Source organism: Corylus avellana, chromosome ca2, assembly GCF_901000735.1.
Source record: "Corylus avellana chromosome ca2, CavTom2PMs-1.0".
Taxonomy (NCBI): domain Eukaryota; kingdom Viridiplantae; phylum Streptophyta; class Magnoliopsida; order Fagales; family Betulaceae; genus Corylus; species Corylus avellana.
In genome coordinates this window covers 38,751,497-38,769,967 of record NC_081542.1, presented here as the reverse complement: position 1 = coordinate 38,769,967, position 18,471 = coordinate 38,751,497, and the positions used below count along the sequence as shown (strand labels likewise).

Here is an 18,471-nt window from a genome sequence, read left to right as displayed (position 1 = left end):
TCATACTAGACGTGGTGGCTAGTTCTGATACCAAATGATACATAATTATAAACATTGGGTAGAATTCACCCTTGAAAACCAACTTGCAAGAAAATGGTGTTCAAAAGCTTATATACACATGGCTAAGATTAGATTTAACTCATGTGGGATACTAGAATAGAATCTCCTCCATTTGAAGTGAAATTGACGCAACAGAAACGATGAAAGAAAGAAGAGAGTTGTGTCTTCAATTCGTAAACTCAACAAAATGTCAAGAAAAGAAATCTGGAAATTTATTGATTCAAAAACTACCCTCTCAATAAAGGCAAGAAAGAAACTAAAGCTAGCAAAAAATCTAATGGTGGAAAAATCTCTCAAAGATGGAAAACTATGAGAAAGGAAAGTATCAATGCCAAAATATATCAAAATAAAAAAATTCGTCCCAATTGTTGTACAACTGGTGGATCCACTCAAGCCCATACGTCTAACGGGGCCCGAGCGGATGGTTCTATGGCTCTTCTAGTGGACCACCGCTCGAGTGGTGGTTGAGCGCCAATCGAGAAGACCGTTCGAGTACATATGGTGCACAGTCTTCAACTTGTCCAACATCATAAATAGAGATAATCTATTTTATAGTATTTTACAAATCTAATGATAAATGATATATAGCAACAAATAATATATATATATATCAAATGATAAATGATATATAACATTATAAATAGGCAGGCCAATAAGTCTTTTTTTTTTTTTTTTTCTTTTTTTCCTTCGAGAAATTATATCAAATATTAAGTTTGATTTTAAGACTCTTATTTTTTTAATTTTTAAACATGAGTTTTAGACTAGTTTCAATAAAAGACCTCCATCTTTTTTTTTCTTTTTTTTTTTTTCCAAATATTATATAACATAGCTCATAGCTGAACTACATTTAATAATTTATACAATCTTTAGGGAAAAGTCATATTTAGTCCCTAAGTTATCATTTGATTTGGATTTAGTCCTTAGGTTTCAAATTTTAAAAATAAAGTTTTTAAGTTTTTCCCAAGTTTTAAATTGGTCTCTTTATTACTTTGCTATCGAAGTTAACAATTTTTCATATGTCACATTTGTCTCCTTTGACATGCTATGGTTCATGTCATCACCTAATATCAATGTCAATGTCCATGTCAGCATCAAAGTTCGCAATTTTCCATCTAATGCTACAAATCCAAAAGATGAGGACTTTGTTTTTGGAGTTGGTTTTTTTTTTTTTTTTTCTATGGATGACTTGGCACTCAATTATACAACACTGATAAACAGTGTTGATACGAACAATGGCATGTCAATTAAAACACACATAACATATGGTAAACCATTAATTTTGATAAAAATAAAAATTTTAAAAAAAATGTGAAAGAGAGACCTATTTTCGGGTAATTATATAATAAGTCTTTAAGTTAACCTGCCAAAATTTAAAAATTCTAAAAGTTTTTTTTTTTTTTTTCGAAAATTTACTCACTGAGTCAATCAAAATGACAATAAAATTTCTACCGTCAAAATTTTGTAACAGCCGTTAGTTCCAATTAAAACGCACCGTTTCACCTCATTAAAATATTAATTTTTTATTAATTTAATTTTAAAATTGAAGTCTAAAAAAAATAATAATAATAAAGAATAAAAATAAAAATATTTGAAGAGTGTGCCAAGGGTGGCCATAACCTATGGAGTGGCTGCAAGCCACCCCATAGGGTGGGGCAGCCCACCCACACCCCAATGGGTTGGCTTGCGACCTGCCCAGCCGCTCCGGTTTAGGGGTGGTTTCCCCAAACCTCCAGGTGATAAACCAATTTATTTATTTATTTTTTTTTAGATTTAAATTTTAAAATTAAATTAATAAAAAATTAATATTTTAATGAGGTTAAACGGTGCGTTTTGATTTGAACTAATAGCTGTTACAAAATTTTGACGGTAAGGATTTTATTTTCATTTCGATTGATCCAAGGAGTAAAAAGGCCAAAAAAAAAAAAAAATTAAGATTTTTAAATTTTGCCGGATTGACTTAGGGACTTATTATACAATTACCATTTAAAATTTGTGCAAAACATAAGGACTAGATTCTTGAAATTAAAAACTTAAGGACTAAATTCAAACAAGATAAAAATCTAAGGACTAAGTATGATTTTTTCCTAATCTTTATATAATTGAAAATTTGAGACTTTGTAAGTGGCATGCATCATGGGACCCACTGACTCACTGAGTTGTCTTTTTCTCAATTTAAATTTTTCTTCAATAGTCAAGATTGGCGGATCGCCAAAATAACAAGAGGCCAACCTATGGTGCTTTCCGTAATTCAAGGGGAACATAGAAAACAAAATAATTCTTGGAAAATAAAGGTTTTTTTTTTAAAAAAAATTTATATTATTATTATTATTATACTCCGGTTCACAAAAATTAAAGTAAATATTCATTCATAAAAGCAAGTTTGTCAACATTTGACTATAGCATTACACCTTTTTTATTTTTTATTTTATTTTTCTTTGAAATTTATACAAACCTTTTATGCTTCTTTGGCTTTTAGCATGAAAAGCAAATTTACACATAATTTTGTATTCTTTCTTCTTTTTTTTTTTTTTTCAGTCTTTTAGATTAGAGATTGGAAGGAATATTCGGATTGAAATGAATAGAGTTTTCCTGGAGAATGCCTCTGGGAAGAGTCCAAGAGTTGGTAGTATTCTGAGTATGATTTAGAATCAAAATAATATAATTGTAGTTTGTTTGGAAACTAATTTGTTTTTGTTTTTGGATCCTAAATTTCAAAAATTAATGTAGATATGGATGTTTTTGAGTGCTTGTAATTAGTGCCGAGTGTGGGATTTATGTAAAAATAAAAAATTAAAAAAATTAAAAAAAAAAAAAAAAAAAACTTCATAAAATTCTCTTGAACTTTCATGCGTTTTGAAAGGACTTTCAAAGTTCAAAAAAATTCAATTAAGGGTATCAAACTTTCAATTATCCAATTTTGTTAGAATTTTCCGTTAAAGACAATTACCCAGTCATTTATTTATTATTATTTTTTTGTTAAAAAAAAAATTGCAGCATCTTTGCAAATTTTTTATTTTTTAGTATAAAAAAACAGCAATATTTTGGGTAGTTTGAAAAAAAATAATAATAATAACGGAAATGAGTAATTGAAAGAAATTGAAAGTTCAATACCTTTAATTGAGAGTTTTTCATCTTCGGTGTGCAGCGTCCAAACAAGTGAAAGTTCATTGGGTTTTTTTTTTTTTGTTTTTTGAAGTTTCGTCTAAAAAGTAAAGTAAAACTTTTTTTTCAAAAAAAATCACCTAATTGAATTTAGGGTTAAATACTATTTTAGTACATGTGGTTTGCACCAGAATCAAATAGCCACCTGAGTTTTAAAAAATATAACAAATAGTATCTGTGGTAAGCCAATAAACCCACTTGGTACCTCTATCAAGATTCCGTTAAGTTTTTTAACGGAACGTCATATCACCCTTACACGTGGGTACCACATGGTGTGGTACTTGAGTTCTTGGGTGCCACTTCATTTTTTTTAAAAAAAAAGAAGAAGGAAGAAAGATCACTGTGGTGGTCAACTAATTCTCATAGGAGGTGGCCAAACCACTCTTACATAGCCCCCCCAGGGCCAAACCCTAAATTTTTTTTTTTTTTTTTTTTTTTAGGGTTTGGCCCAAGGAGGTGGTTCGGCCACCCCCAGACGGCCAGCCTAGTGGTGGCCGAACCACCCCTAGGCCAAAAGGGGTGGCCGGCCACCCCAGCATCTTTGTTTGTATTATTTTTTATTTTTTATTTTTTAATAGGTCGTGGCACCTAAGAACCCAAGTACCACGTCACGTGGCGCCCACATATAAGGGGGATGTGGCGTTCCGTTAAAAAACTTAACGGAATCTTGACAGAGGTACCAAATGAGTTTATTGGCTTACCACATGTACTATTTATAATATTTTTAAAAACTCAGGTGACTATTTAATTTTGGTGCAAAGCACAAGTGCTAAAATAGTATTTAACCCTTGAATTTATACTAAAAACAAAAAAAGAATTGCGACTCCTTTCAATCTGTTCACTTTTCCTTTCCCCCTTTCACATTTTCAAGACTATGTGTTCCTCGTCAAAGGAGATCAATCTCTTTATTGTTGGAGGCTCCAATGTTAAGACTTTGTTTTTGGAGGAAATAAATGAGAAAAGATTTGACACATCTTTTTTCTACATTTTAGATTTGCTGAAAAATTCAATAAAAAATATAAAGAAGAACAAAATCAGGACATTGTTAAGTTTTTCCACAAGTATGACTAGTTAAAATTTCTTTATTTTTATAATTGTGTGCAATTATAAATTAAAATTTTGTTTACATAATTGATATGGTTACAAGAAATTTGTAGATCTTACATAATTGATAAACAATATCATCTTAATCAGCATAATTTAGAATTTGTTAAAATTTACTAAACTCCTCATCATCATTTTGCGAGTCATAGTTTCTAGAGTAATGGATCTTAGACCCATAAGTGTAATGTGGTTTACAAATTAATGTCAAAGGTCTTAATGAATAGGCTCAAAAAAATTCTCCCTAATTTTTCCCCAAATCAAAGTGCATTTCTATCGGGGAGGCTCATTACGAGTAATATCATTGTCATATGAGACTCTCCATATGATGATGAGTATCCATTTAAAGAAAAAGCAGGGTACATGGCCTTAAAGCAAGACACGAGCATGGCTTATGATCAAGTTGAATGTAATTTTTTGGAAGAGATGATGAGGAAGCTGAGATTTGATAGGGAGGTGGATAAATTTGGTGATGAATTGTATAAATTTTGTATCTTATTCTATCTTGATAAATGATGAACCACATGGAAGAATTATTCTGACAATAGGCCTACGACAGGGGGACTCAATTTCACCTTATTTCTTTGTTATATGCGCTAAGGCTCTGAGTGCAATGTTGGAGAAGGTAGAAAGAGATGGGGAGCTCACAGGAGTGCCAGTTGCTAGAGGAAGGGTGAAATTTAAATCATTTGTCTTTTGACTATCATTTGCAAAGCGAATGTTTTAGAGTGGTGTCAATTACAACAAGTGCTCAATACCTATGAGCATGTGTTGGGGCAGAAGTTGAATTAGAAGAAAACATCCATTTTCTTAAATAGAAATACCGGTGAGGCAAAGCAGTGAAGGGTAACTGCAATATTGGGAGTTCAACCTATCCAATGTTTTGACAAATATTTGGTGATGCTCGCGATGGTTGGGAAATCACGGATGCATGCATTCAAGAATGTTGAAGGCAAAATTTGGTGTCGAATGAGCCATTGGAAGGTACAATTCGTGTCTCAAACAGGGAAGGAAATATTACTGAAAGCGCTAGTTTGTGCAAGCTATCAAAAGCACTGTATAAAGAAATTAATTCAATGATGCAAAATTTTTGGTGGGACATATAGACAACAAAGCTTATTGGGTGAATTGCGCTAAAATAGGGTCATCAAAATGACAAGGGGGACTAGGATTCTGTGACTTCAAAATTTTTAACAAGGTGTTGTTGGCTGTTGGCAAAGCAGTGTTGGAGACTATTACAAGATCCTGAGTTCCTGGTAGTGCTAGCAAAGATATTAAAGATAAAATATTTTTCTCATGCTGATATTCTTAAAAGCGAAGTTGAGAAATAGACCCTCTTATATGTGGAGAAGCATGTGGTCAGCTAGAAATTTATTAAAATAGGGGCTTATTTGGAGAGTTAGGAATAGAGAAAAAAACAATTTTTATTATTTATTTATTTATTTATTTTAAGGATAGATGGTTCCCAAACGAAATAGCCTATATTGTTCAAACACCTAGAATGGGGCTTAATGAAGATTCAGTGGTGGCTGACATCATATATATAAGGACACTAAATGGTGGAATATCTCTTTGATTAAAGAGGTGTTTGTGGAGGAAACAACAATATTAATTGGTCAAATCCCCATTTGTTTCTTTAAGGGAATAGATAGGGCTAATGTGGTTCCGCCCCAGAAGGAAAGCAATGGAATCCTTTATTGATTACAAAGATGCCCAAGTAAGATCACATAAAAAGCGTGAAGGAGATCGAGTGGCGACCCATAGTTGGAAAGCTCCCTCATGGGGCTTGCGAAGGTAAATTGGAATGAAACGGTAGATAAAATAAATACGAAGATAGGCATAGGTGTGATTGTGAGAGAGCATATGGGCAAGATTTTGGCAACGTTGCAAGCTCCAAAAGATAATATTACTGATCTATCGATTGCAGAATCCATAACAGCTTTAAGGCCACAAATTTCATTAGGGCGCTAGGGTTGCAAAAGGTTGAATTGTAAGGAGATGCTTTACGAGTACTGCAAGCAATACAATAGAACAACAAAAATTAGTGTTAATATTATTAGATGTTACAATAGTGCTGAATTCTTTACAAGAGTACAGGGGGGTGTCTCACACAAGGAGGGAAGTGAATAGTGTTGCTCATGGGCTAGCAAATGAATATCTTTATGATCTCATAAATCAAGTAGTTTGTATGGAAGAAACCCATCGGTGTATTAATTACATTGTAATACTTGAACTTATTGTTCAAGTGTTTTCTCATCAATGATATGAATACGAGTATGATTTAAAATATATTATTTTGTTTTCCTTCTTTATACATATTTGAACCTTAAAGTTGACAAATTAGAAGAAAAAAAAAAAACCTTAAAGTTGACAATATACTGTTATATGTGTTAATTGACTTATACTATGATTTGTAGACATGAAAAGAATTATGAAAAACATGTTATAGGGTTTGAACTAAAAACTAAAATCATAAATCAATTGTTATATAATATTTAAAATTCTACTAAACCTGATCCTCATAATATAAAAAATCTAAGTTTGACTCGACTGTTATTACCATTAAATTGTTTATTCCCTCTGCCCAGTTTGGCTTTGAGTGTCCCTACTATGCGGTCGGTCTGTAAACCTAACCTTTTGCAGCACCCAATACAAATGTGACACGTAAGGGAAGCACAGTTTATGGAATAAGATCAAAAACACGGGATTTCTTCTTCATCCCACGCGAGTATCTACGTTCTTCTTCAGTCTTCTTCATCTTTTTTTCCTCTGTTTCCTCTTCCACTTTCTCTTTTTCTCTCTTTCCTCTTCCCTCTCCCCTCACGGACGGCTGGAACCCAACCGAAAACCCATCACCCAACGGGCCAAATCTACCCCCACTGGAACCCAACTGGAAAACTCATCACCCAACCTGCCATTTACGACCTTCACTTTGCCGATAGTGACCCACGCGAGTCACGGTAGAGCAGCCGTGGGTTCGGCCGGAGACAGAGAGATGGTTGCCACCAGTATTCAACCATCTCCGGCAACCAGCATCTGTGTCTCCGGCCGAACCCAACTCCATGGGTAGAGAAAAGTCCTTGCTTTGATTGAATTTGAAGCTTAAGATTCTGGTCTGTTTGAATTGATTTTGGCTTTTGTTGGAATTTTTGGGTGATTTCTCTGTGATGGAATTTATCTGTGATTTCTCTGTTCAAATTCAGGAGGTTCTACCAAAAGAAATCTGACAGATTTTGCTACTCAGTGGATGTGGTGGGTGAATGGTGGGAGAGAAAGAGGAAAAAATATTTTCGGTGAAGATGAATGAACTAGAGAAGAAGAAGAGAGAAGAAGAGAAAGTGGGAGAGAAAGAGAAGAAGAGGAAAAAATATTTTTGGTGAAGATGAATGAACCAGAGAAGAAAAGAGAGGAGAGAAAAAAATATTCAATGTTTTTGATCCTGTTTTATTATGTGCAACTATCTGATGTGTACCCATTGTATTGGTTGCTGCAAAAGACAACTTTTGCAGCCCGACCGCATAAGAGGTTTTCCCTTTGGCTTTTTACGTGAAACCTGCGTTGAAAGGGGAATCCCGAATCCCAATGTTTGGTTTTAAAATCATTGACAATCATTGATTAATGTCGCGTGGATAAAGCAACGTCGTGTATCACTTAAAATATGTCGGTCCGATCCGCCCGATTCGGCTCAACTCAAACCGTTGCATTTAACAACCGCATCTCTTTCTCAACTGTATGTCCGTGACCTCTGACCACACCTCTACTTTTCTTTTTTAGCCAATTGCAGCTAAAGGCTGTCACGGACACCGCCCTATCTCTTCATTGAACATAATTTTTTTTTTTTTTTTAAGCTGGGTGGAATAAATTTTCTTTAATTTAGGGCTCGTTTGGGAGTGCGATTTCAATAAGTGCGATTTTAAAATTTGCGTTTTTAAAAGTTGTATTTTTAAAATCTCACAGACGTTTGGTAAAAACATACTAAAAAAATACTTTTTTTTATCAATTGAGTGTTTTGATAACATTAGCATATAATTGCAATTTCATGACCAAATTATCAATAAGGATGAACAAGACAGAGAGGATCAAGAAAAAAAAAAAAAAAAAGAGAAAAGAAGGGTTTTAATATATTTTAGGTGGGTATTCTTAGTATTTTTTTTCATTCTCGTTCTAAAAAAGGTAACTATTGCGACAAATATCTTTTTAATAGAAATCGTGATTTTGTTTTAAATTCGCACTTTTTTCAAATAAGCACCCTCTAATCAGCTTATGAAAATCGCAGATTTTTTTGTGATTTTAAAATTTGCGTTTTTAAAATCGCAATCCCAAACACCCTAAAGTTGAGATTTGGTTTAAAATCCCAGATTATTTTTAAAAAAACGCACTCCCAAATGCACCCTTAATCTATAAAAGTGATATGTGTCCATTTTTTTAATAACATGTGAGATACACATGAGTTTCTAATAAAATTTATTCTAACTTTGTTCCTGCTATTAAAAGCTTATATGTATCTCACATGTTCAAGGGACACATGTTATTTTTATAGATTAAATTGAAGAAAATTTCTCTAACCCAGTTTGGAGGAAAACTTTGTCCCTCCTTAATTTAGATAAATCTAATATTTCTTTTTGTCCTAAAATATATGGATACTTAATACTTTACTTAAAATATATGGGTCTTTAAAGATAAAATTATTTATTTATTTAGTTGCCTATGTTATCTTTAAATTTGGATCAAGATCTCCGACAATGCCGCGTATTAAAAATGTGTTACAGTTAAAAATTGAGTTTTTTTTTTTAATCAAGTTTTTGCTCTATATGTTAAAAAAACAAATTGTTTTTTAGTTTTTTTGGAAAAATAGCGTCTCTGTAAAAGTGAATAAAAAACCTTTTGGAATGAAAATTCTTTATGGCTGCCTTGATAACATGCCACATTTTTATATGAGGTGTTTTCCGAGTGTTTCGGTACTTACAAACAACATAAATTATATATTTTGAGAATCTACACTTTTTTTTTAAAAAAAAATTATAGAAGGTCCCAATCCTTAAATTTGAGCTCATTAGTTCTTTAATTTAGTCGAATTTAGAAAAACTTACTTATTTTGATAAATGTATGGGAAAAATGTAAAATGAGTTCTTGTAGTTTATCTGATTTACAATTTTCTCATTGTTGTATCAAAATGAACTATGGTGTCATTTGAGGTATGACTCAAAAAAATAATTTACTCGTTACAGTTAAATTTCGTCTATTGAAGTAGCAGATTTCGATAGTATTACACGTCAAAGCCAATAAAATTATGACATGTATCTTATTTAAGTCAGTGTTATACTAACGAAATCTGTTAAGTCAATGAACCAAATTTTTTAACATAACTTAAGAACCTTTAAATTCATTTTAACACCACATAAAGCTAATTGTAAAAATAAACTAACTTTACATTTTTTCCTAAAGTAATATCTATTGATTTTGAATAATCGCGCGTGACTCAAACGCGACAACGAACAGAGCGTAAGGCTTATGGCTCCAAGGATATCCCCTCTAGTCAGTTTGGCTCAGTTACTGTACTCTCTCTCTCTGTCTGTCTGTGGGAGCATGTTCGAAGAAAGCAAAAAAGAACACTAGGCTTTGTCTCTCTTCTCCTTCTTTCTCTCTCTCTCTCTCTCTCTCTCTCTCTCTCTCTGTCTTAGCTTTTCTTCGTTTTCACTCATTCCCCGAATTCCACGGCATCATTTTAGGTGCCCAAGTAGCAAAGAAGAGCAACCCTTCAAGTCATGTCCTATTTTCTCTGGTAATTTTTTTAAAAAAAATTTTTTTATCATTATTTTTAATATCTAGTCAGTGACTGCCGATTTGATAGTAGTTGAATTTTTTCAAAGTTGGTTGATTTGTTTGCTGGGAAATTCTGGGTTTCTCTTGGAACATTCAGATATTGTTGTTCCCAGTTTTTGTTTTTAGCGTTTAAGTGTTGAAACGAGCTAACTATTGGGCAAGAAAGTTAGTGTTTCGCTTAATTTAAGGTTTTGTGTTTGGTTAAGATTGTACTTAATGAAGAAATTCAATGGTTAGTATTCGTTGTTCAGCAGTTTTTTTTGTTTTTTTGCAAATATCACTTTGGTAAGGTAGGTGAAGAGTAAGGTCATCTAATCGATTTTTGTTCTGTTTAGTTGTTTAGAATTAACTGTCAACATCTGTTTTGTTGCCAATTTGATGGTTTTGTTTCGGAATCAGTTTGTTCTTCTTCTTTTTTTAATGCTGAGATGAAGTAAAGAAAAGAGATGAAAATGATGTTTAAAGTTCTTTATTTCTATTAGCTTTGATTTTCTATGGGCTTAGTTTAATTGGGTTCTAATTTCTTCAATTATATCCCAAATTATGAGAAATGTAATATTCAAAACTTCATCTTTCTCTGTTGTGCTATCTTTCAACAGATGTTTTTTTTTTCTTTCTATTTTTAACCTTTTGTTTAATTCCTAGTCACAGCTGAGAGGGGTAAGTGCCCTTGGTGTTCAGTGTTGTTATTTAATGATCTGCTATTGGATATTTAAGTGATAATATATTTCTTGTAATTTCAGATTTTGTGGAAAAAAAGTGGCATTTGGGGGGATTTATGATGATCTTTGCCACGTTATCTCTTCACTGTCTATGAAATTTTGTCAATTGGTGAACTGTGAATTGAGAGGGACTGCATTGAATTCCCTTGGTTGTAATTTCAGATGGGGGAAAGAAAACTGAATTTTAGTGCACCTCTTATGTCTGTGAGGCGATTCTCTTCGCCAATACCATCTGAAGATAGAAGGAATAGGAAAATAATTGAGGATTATCCGTCCACCCGACAACTTGCACTTCCTTTTTATAGGTCAGAATTGGATTTGGAGCAAGTGACAGAACCTGTTGCGGTTCCGTTTCACTGGGAGCAGATCCCGGGAAGAGCCAAGGATGGCCAGGGACCTGAGCCCCAGCCTCCTGATGAGGCCTCTACTACTCCAAGGCTTCCTCCTGGAAGGTTTTGGGATATTCTGAAACAACCTTCAGAAAAGGAATGTAAAGATACAAATAGGTTTAGCTTCAAAATTGAAGCATATCCTTCAAATGACAATTTGATCAAATTGGAGTGCTCCAAAGAGGGGATAAATGAGAAAGGGAGCTCGGATTTGGAAGACGGCAGTGATGTTTACTCTGATGCAGTTGAGACACTGTCTCCTACATATTCATTCTCCATGAATTATAGTGCAAGTGGTCTGAGCGGCTCTGATGGTCCTGATGGGAAGCCCTCTGGAACCTTCTCTACAGATCCAGAAACTCGAGATTTTATGATGAGCCGCTTCTTACCCGCAGCCAAGGCAATGGCTTTAGAGCCACATCGATATGCTTCAAGGAAGCAAGATATGCCACCTGAGCAACCTAAACAAGTTAAAAGAGTGGTTAGTGAAGATAGGAGGCCCTTAGTAAATCAAAACAAGCTTGACATTATACCACTGTATGGCCAAAATAAAGACGAAGAAGAAAGTGAAGATGAAGAGGATGACCATGACAATTCTGGCAATAATTCAGCTAAAGGTTGTGGGTTATTCCCATCATTACGCCTTAAGAATTCTTTGTGCCTCTTAAGTCCAGTGCCAGGGATTGGAGTTAGGACACAGGGTTCTGCGTCTTCGACCCGTGACACTTTAAGACCAGGAAAAACCGCTTATAGTCGATCTCACACTCAAACTACCCGAAAGGTGAACATTTCCATTTTCCTTCGCTTTATATTGGATTTTCTTGCAATAACTAATGAAAGTCGTATTGATTGCTTGCGGCCTTGTCTCTTTTCAGCATGCCTGGGGTGCTGTTCATGATTCTAAACCGGACTACGGAGTTCGATCAGCTGAACTGCAAAAGGTTGATAAAAAGCAGACTGGTGAATCGAGTCGGTTTACTCGTTCTGGAGAACTGCATAAGGTTGATAAAAAGCAGACCGGTGAATCCAGTCGGTTTACTCGTTCCGGAGAACTGCAGAAGGTTGATAAAAAGCAGACTGGTGAATCCAGTCGGTTTACTCGTTCTGGAGAACTGCAAACAACAGGTAGATTTTCTCCCTACAGGGGTTCAGGGGGTGCTGGAGTATCTCCCTACAGGAATAAAGCATCCCAGTCTCCCTTTCGTGGAGCCAGGTTTCTTGGTGTTCCCAAAGAAGTTGAGAATATCAAAACCAACAAGTTCAATCTGTATGTTGAAGGCACCAACAAAAATAAACAAGGGTCAGGCTCAATGAGCCCTGCAGTTGAGAAGACATTGTATGTAGATACTGTAAATACTGCAGAAATATCATTATCAAATTCAAGATCCTTGGAAACCAAGGGATGGATTTACTCTTCTGGTGAGGACTTAGAGACCTCATTAGAGGGAAAAATGTTTGAAGAAACTACCAATGCTGAATCTGTTTTCCAAGATATAAAATGCCTAAATATTTCAACGGAAGGGGACGTATTAGAATCCTTTGTGTCCGTTGATGCTGATTTATCTTCTATGTCCGAGATATCACATCTGAAAGGCCAAGATGTCATGATGGATGGCTCTGGACAGGATCAAGGACTTGATAAAAGATCTAGGTCCTTGGAATGCTCAAAACCAATTACTGAAGGAAATCTAAATATCGACAGTGATCAGATCCATAAAGCTGATGATCCAGGAAATGCTGATTCTAGTTCTGTAAACTCCAATCTTCCCCCTGCTTTACCAAAGTCTCCTTCTGAGTCTTGGCTTTGGCGTACACTGCCTTCCATTTCCTCGCGAAACCTGTTTTCTCATTCGAATCTTGGCACTCATAAGCATCTTAAGAAGCATGATTCTAAGACATCCTCCACTAATACCAAGTGGGAAACAATTGTAAAAACTTCTCATTTGCGTCACGATCATGTTCGTTATTCTGAGGTAATGGCATCACTCTTCAACTTCATGGTAAGGTATACTGCTACGAGAAAGGGAATGCTAATTTTTTTTTTCTCTTATTCTTGACAGGAATTAATTACTCATGTTTCTCAGCAATCCAAAACTTAGGCTCAGAGGTGCTTAAAAAGCCCATAGGCTCATTGGCTTGTTTGGGAAGTTACATTTTGAAATAGTTAAGATAGTATATATCTTCCATCCCATCATTTCACCTGGAGGTTTTCCTACACCATTGCTTCTCCTGGTATGTTTGGTAAGAGGAGTTTGGCTTGCTCAATTCTTGTAATTCTTGTGTAAGTTTTTTTCACCAGTTTTTTTTTTATTTGGTGAATAGTCAAACCAGGTCATAAATATAATTACTTGTAATGCCCCCATAACCTTTTCTACCGTCTTCATTTTTCTGTGGTGTTGTATTTTATAGGAGTTGGTGGACTTTTTGTTTGGCTAATAAATGGAGATATGGCTTCCTTGGTTACTTGATAACTTGGATACTCTGTCATTGCAGAATTTCACATCATCTCTGGAGATATGAGATAGTTTCCATGGTTACTTGGATACTCTGTCATAGCAGAATTTCACATCATCTCTGGGTTCCATGTGTTTTTAGATTTTTAAACAGATTCTAAATGCTTAAATGGCTAGTCGAGTAGTTCAACTGCTAATCATTAGCCACTTTTCTTTGTACTTTTCCTTTATTATGGTTACTCAAGAGTTACTGCTCTTCTTAACCGTCTCTCATTCTTATTGTCTTTGCCCTTCAGCAATGAATTTAACTTGGTTTGTTCATCTTTCATAGTTTTACTTAGAAACTTCACTTGTGGAATATGTTGTCAACTTATCATCAATTGGTATGGGCTACATGTATGGAAATGCAATCAAAAAGTATTCTTACAATTAAAGGCAATGAACATTAGCAGATCCATCATTTATGGCTTTCATGTTTGATCTTTGTGATTTGGTTATCTATCTTATATTGCTTATGCTTTGGTAAGATAATGCTGGACAAAAATTGTTGTAGACTGCAGACTGCAGAGTTGTAATTTTCAGTTTTATTTTTGGATCCGAGGCATGAAGTCAGATAAGTTTATGAAGCAAAACCTCCACAAAGAATTAAACCAATATCCCATCTATACCCTAAGCACTACAACAAATATCATTTTCTCTAGTCTTTTTAAATCTACATTTTGTAGTAAATCGGATTCTCACCTCCTATCTAATACGTTGAATAAGGTTCTCTTCAATGCACGAATTATTATCATTTCTCAAAGTATTACGATTCCTCCAAATATTATAAATTGTACAAGAAAAAAATTAGCCGACACAAATATGCTTTCATAGTTTTACCATTTCATTCCTTCAACCCAAAAAAAAATCACATCCTCCCAGCAAATAGGTGGGTTTAGCACATCGCAATGATTCATAAGCTGCTGCCAAATTCTGCTTCTATATCCACAAGCAAAAAATAAATGATCTCTATCCTCAATCAAATGTCTACAAAAAATGCATTTCACATCTCCTTGAAACCCCCATCTCAACAACTTTCTGCTAGTGGACAAAACATCCATCATTGCTAACCATGTCCAAGCCAAAGCGACACCAATCCAAACATTATCCTTAACCCACATGGAATCTCAAGTTTTTGAGCAAGAGAACTAACTAGTTTTTGAAGCAATCCACTTCAGCTTATCCTCATCACCAATACAAACCACACACAACCTACTTTGAATATTAACAAGATATCAGACAAGCAGCAAGCCAATACCATTGACCATCTTTGATGATTGAGTCTAATCGGGCCTCAAGTTTACTATAAGTATCATAGATGACTCTATGCTCATACAACTCATAGAGCACTCTAATGATATTTGCTATTTTCCTTTTGTTAGCTCATGATATTTGCTATTTTCATGAGCTGGACTTTATATAACAGCCCAATAAGATAATCTAGCGAACCCACTATACAACTAACAAACTCAAATAGAATGATATTACATTCGGCCCATTACAAAACGCATGCTACAACACAAACCTCAAAACGCAGTTTATTCAGCATAAAACACACTTCTTTGTGTTCTCCACATTTCCTCTTCTTCGCAGTTCAAATTGTAAATGCTTCCTCTGCTATTTTCCTTCTAAAACCCTAACCTATCTTTTACACCAGAAACATATCTCATAAACTTTTGGAAAATTTGGGATTGCCATGAGTTTTCATCAAAATTACAGGTGTTGTCTATGCTATTACGATAATACGAAAATATGTTAATGTTGAAATAGTGTAAGGGTAATTTGAGGGGCAATTCACATTTAATGCATAAAACATGTTAATTAGAAATTACATTCATAATTAATCGTAACTTTCTCCATATGGTTTATCCACGATTTTAACTCATTCTTAGCAAGGTTTGCACTATCTTGAATGACCTAAAGTATAACACTAGTGTCCCAAATGTTGCTGCATACCGTCCATCAAAAGTGGTCCGATCGCGTTCGACCCCAAGCAATCCACACTACTAATCATGATGTCCGCCTGTATGGCCACCAATTAAATATGGTTATGCCGGTCACACTATAAACCATTGGTACCAACGACTCTAAACTAAACTGGACCTTAGAATAAAGTGTATATAGTGTACCAGTGCTCGCCATCCCTATATGACGATCCACCGTATATTGTCTGACTATCCAAAATATAGTTATCACAAGCAGTGTTTTACCGAAAATGTAAGGCTAATAACATCAATCGTTAAAGAAATCATTATGTATGAATTAATATAAAATTCTATGATAGTAAACTTAGATGTTTTAAATCCATAAGATGCATACTATATCATTAAAATAGTAGTTTAACAGTAACATAGGAGGTTGATAAGATTAAAAGAACGAGATCGAGCCTTGGGATTACCTCCTCTTGAAGATGAAGTCACAAGAGTTATCTTTTCCCTCTCTCTAAGGTTTCTGTCGTGAAAAGGTGATGAAAATGGCTTTTTTGGTCATAAGAATATATGGTTATATACCCCCTGTCGGGGTATTATAGTCATAGATCGCTCAATAGGAAAGATCGATCATTCGAGGTTCGACAAATAATCGATGAAAATTGTCGTTGATCGTTTGAAAACCCTCACTTATTTTATAACATTTGTTTCATTAAAATACTTTTTGTCGTTCACCTGTGGGTATTGTAAATACTTTGTCGGAAATTATTTCTACGTGAATAAAACTAAAGGTTTTGGGGTTTGTGAATTATTATTACCGTTTAAAAATATTTATTTATTTATTTAATTTCAGGGTTTTACATCTTGCAACCAAATTAAAGCTTCCCCTTTAATGTGAAATGAAGCAATAGAAATTCGTTGTTGAGCTGGAGTTTGGTGACATTCAAAGCTTCAAAAAATATTCTATGGACAATCATGAATAATTAATTACCCGATAATGCGAGTCATCCGATTGTCATATTCATCTTAGCGAATTTTCTTATTCTATACCTTAATTAGCAACCTATTAAATCGCAAATTACCGAAGTGCTTAGCAGGTGGAAGGAAAATAACTGCGTAAGTCCATGACTTAATAAGCAAATTTATCAGTTGGTTATGCAATGAGCCTTAAGTGACAATTTACAACTTGGAATGGTAAATATGAATTTTCACAAATACAATGTGTATTATCTTCGTTATTATTCCATAAAAATGTAGTCTATTTTAAAGGAAGGATGCATGACACATAATTTTAATAACAATTACTGATATTTTGATGCAGGAGAAATCATGCTCTCTCTCTGATATATATATATATATATATATATATATATATATATATATATATATATTAGGTTTAACACAAAACCCCACAGAGTTCCGCACTTTATTTTTTTTTTAGGTTTTGATTTATATTACGGGAGGTACTTGTGGTTTTGATGAAGACCAAATTAGTCCTTCCGTCAGTTAACCGTTAGTTGACTTAACGGAAATGACACGTAGACCAATTAAATCTTGCCACGTGTCATGTAATTTATTTTATATATTTTTTTAAAAAATCATTAAAAAAAAAAAAAAAAAAAAATTGGGGGTGGCCAGCTTGGAGCCAAGGGGGTGGCTCGGCCACCCCCAAGATCCACTAGGGGTGGCCGAAACCACCCTCAAGACCCACTAGGGGTGGCTCGACCACCCCCTTGGTCCCTTGGAGCCACCCCCAATTTTTCCTTTCTTTTCTTTTTTTTTTTTCTGAATTTTTTTTAAATATATAAAAAATAAATTACATGACACGTGGTAAGATTTAATTAGTCCACGTGTCATTTCTGTTAAGTCAACTAACGGTCAACTGACGGAATGACTAATTTAGTCTTTATCAAAATCACAGGTACCTCCTGTGATACAAATCAAAATCCAGTAAGAAAAAAATAAAGTAGTGAAACCCTAGGGGCGTTTTAAGTAGTTAACCCTATATATTAACCATATCTATTCTCCATATGGTCTATCCAAGCCCTTATTTCTTCTTGGTAGAGTTAGCGTTGTCCCAAGGAATTTGTAATAAAAGTAATAGGCTAAGAACATGTTATTGAAAAGTAATGCATGCTTAGTCTTTTGACATATCACATGTTTATTAAAGTAATTTTGTAAGTATTTACTTACCTCGTATGCTTATCCATAATCTCGGACATCCTAAATCCAAGCTATTACGAAACATACTCTAACATTATAAACGGTGCCTCGAGATTCTAATTTATGTACGTAAAAACTCTAATCAAGAGTTAGACACACTAAACCATTATCAAAAACCCTAATTATACATTTTGAGCATTGTCGAATGTTTGTCTCGATATCAAATGTTTGGTAAAAAATAATCGAATGTTCGACCAGATGCCATTGAACGTTCAATAGATACCATAATGCATGTAAAACTCTAAACTTCTACCAATCACGTATCAAACCTCAACCAAATTTCTAATAACTTAACAAAAACATGTTAAACTATATATAACAACGTGATAAGCATTGAAAAACAAGGGTAAGTTCTTAACTTTTAGAAAATCATTGGCTCTTAAGTGAGAGAGAAATTATAAATTAATTATGTCATACTTTGGACTCGTAAAAAAATCATGATAAATCACATGTTTAGAACATGAACAACCTAAAAATGAGTAAGGTTTAAAGTTTACCTTTTTTTTTTTAACAAACATTGCATTAGAAACAAGAGAACATTACAACCCTAAAGGGGGAAAGAAAATAGAAG

General features: G+C 34.2%; 1 protein-coding gene across 7 annotated transcripts; it reads left to right on the top strand.

The window, feature by feature from the left end:
- Positions 1 to 9,919: 9,919 nt before the first annotated feature.
- On the top strand, positions 9,920 to 14,183 carry LOC132172452 (uncharacterized). Of its 7 annotated transcripts, none has more exons than XR_009439145.1 (5): positions 9,920 to 10,105; positions 10,890 to 12,038; positions 12,133 to 13,230; positions 13,318 to 13,489; positions 13,751 to 14,183. XR_009439145.1 is itself a non-coding variant. In XM_059583959.1 (4 exons), the coding sequence occupies exons 2-4, from the start codon at positions 11,031 to 11,033 to the stop codon at positions 13,354 to 13,356; spliced, it is 2,145 nt and encodes a 714-aa protein (XP_059439942.1). In that variant the 5' UTR covers positions 9,920 to 10,105; positions 10,890 to 11,030; the 3' UTR covers positions 13,357 to 14,183. The 7 variants fall into 7 exon arrangements, 1 of the variants encoding a protein (XP_059439942.1); XR_009439144.1 differs by having other exon boundaries at positions 13,667 to 14,183; XR_009439141.1 differs by having other exon boundaries at positions 13,318 to 13,498.
- The last annotated feature ends 4,288 nt before the right edge of the window (positions 14,184 to 18,471 follow it).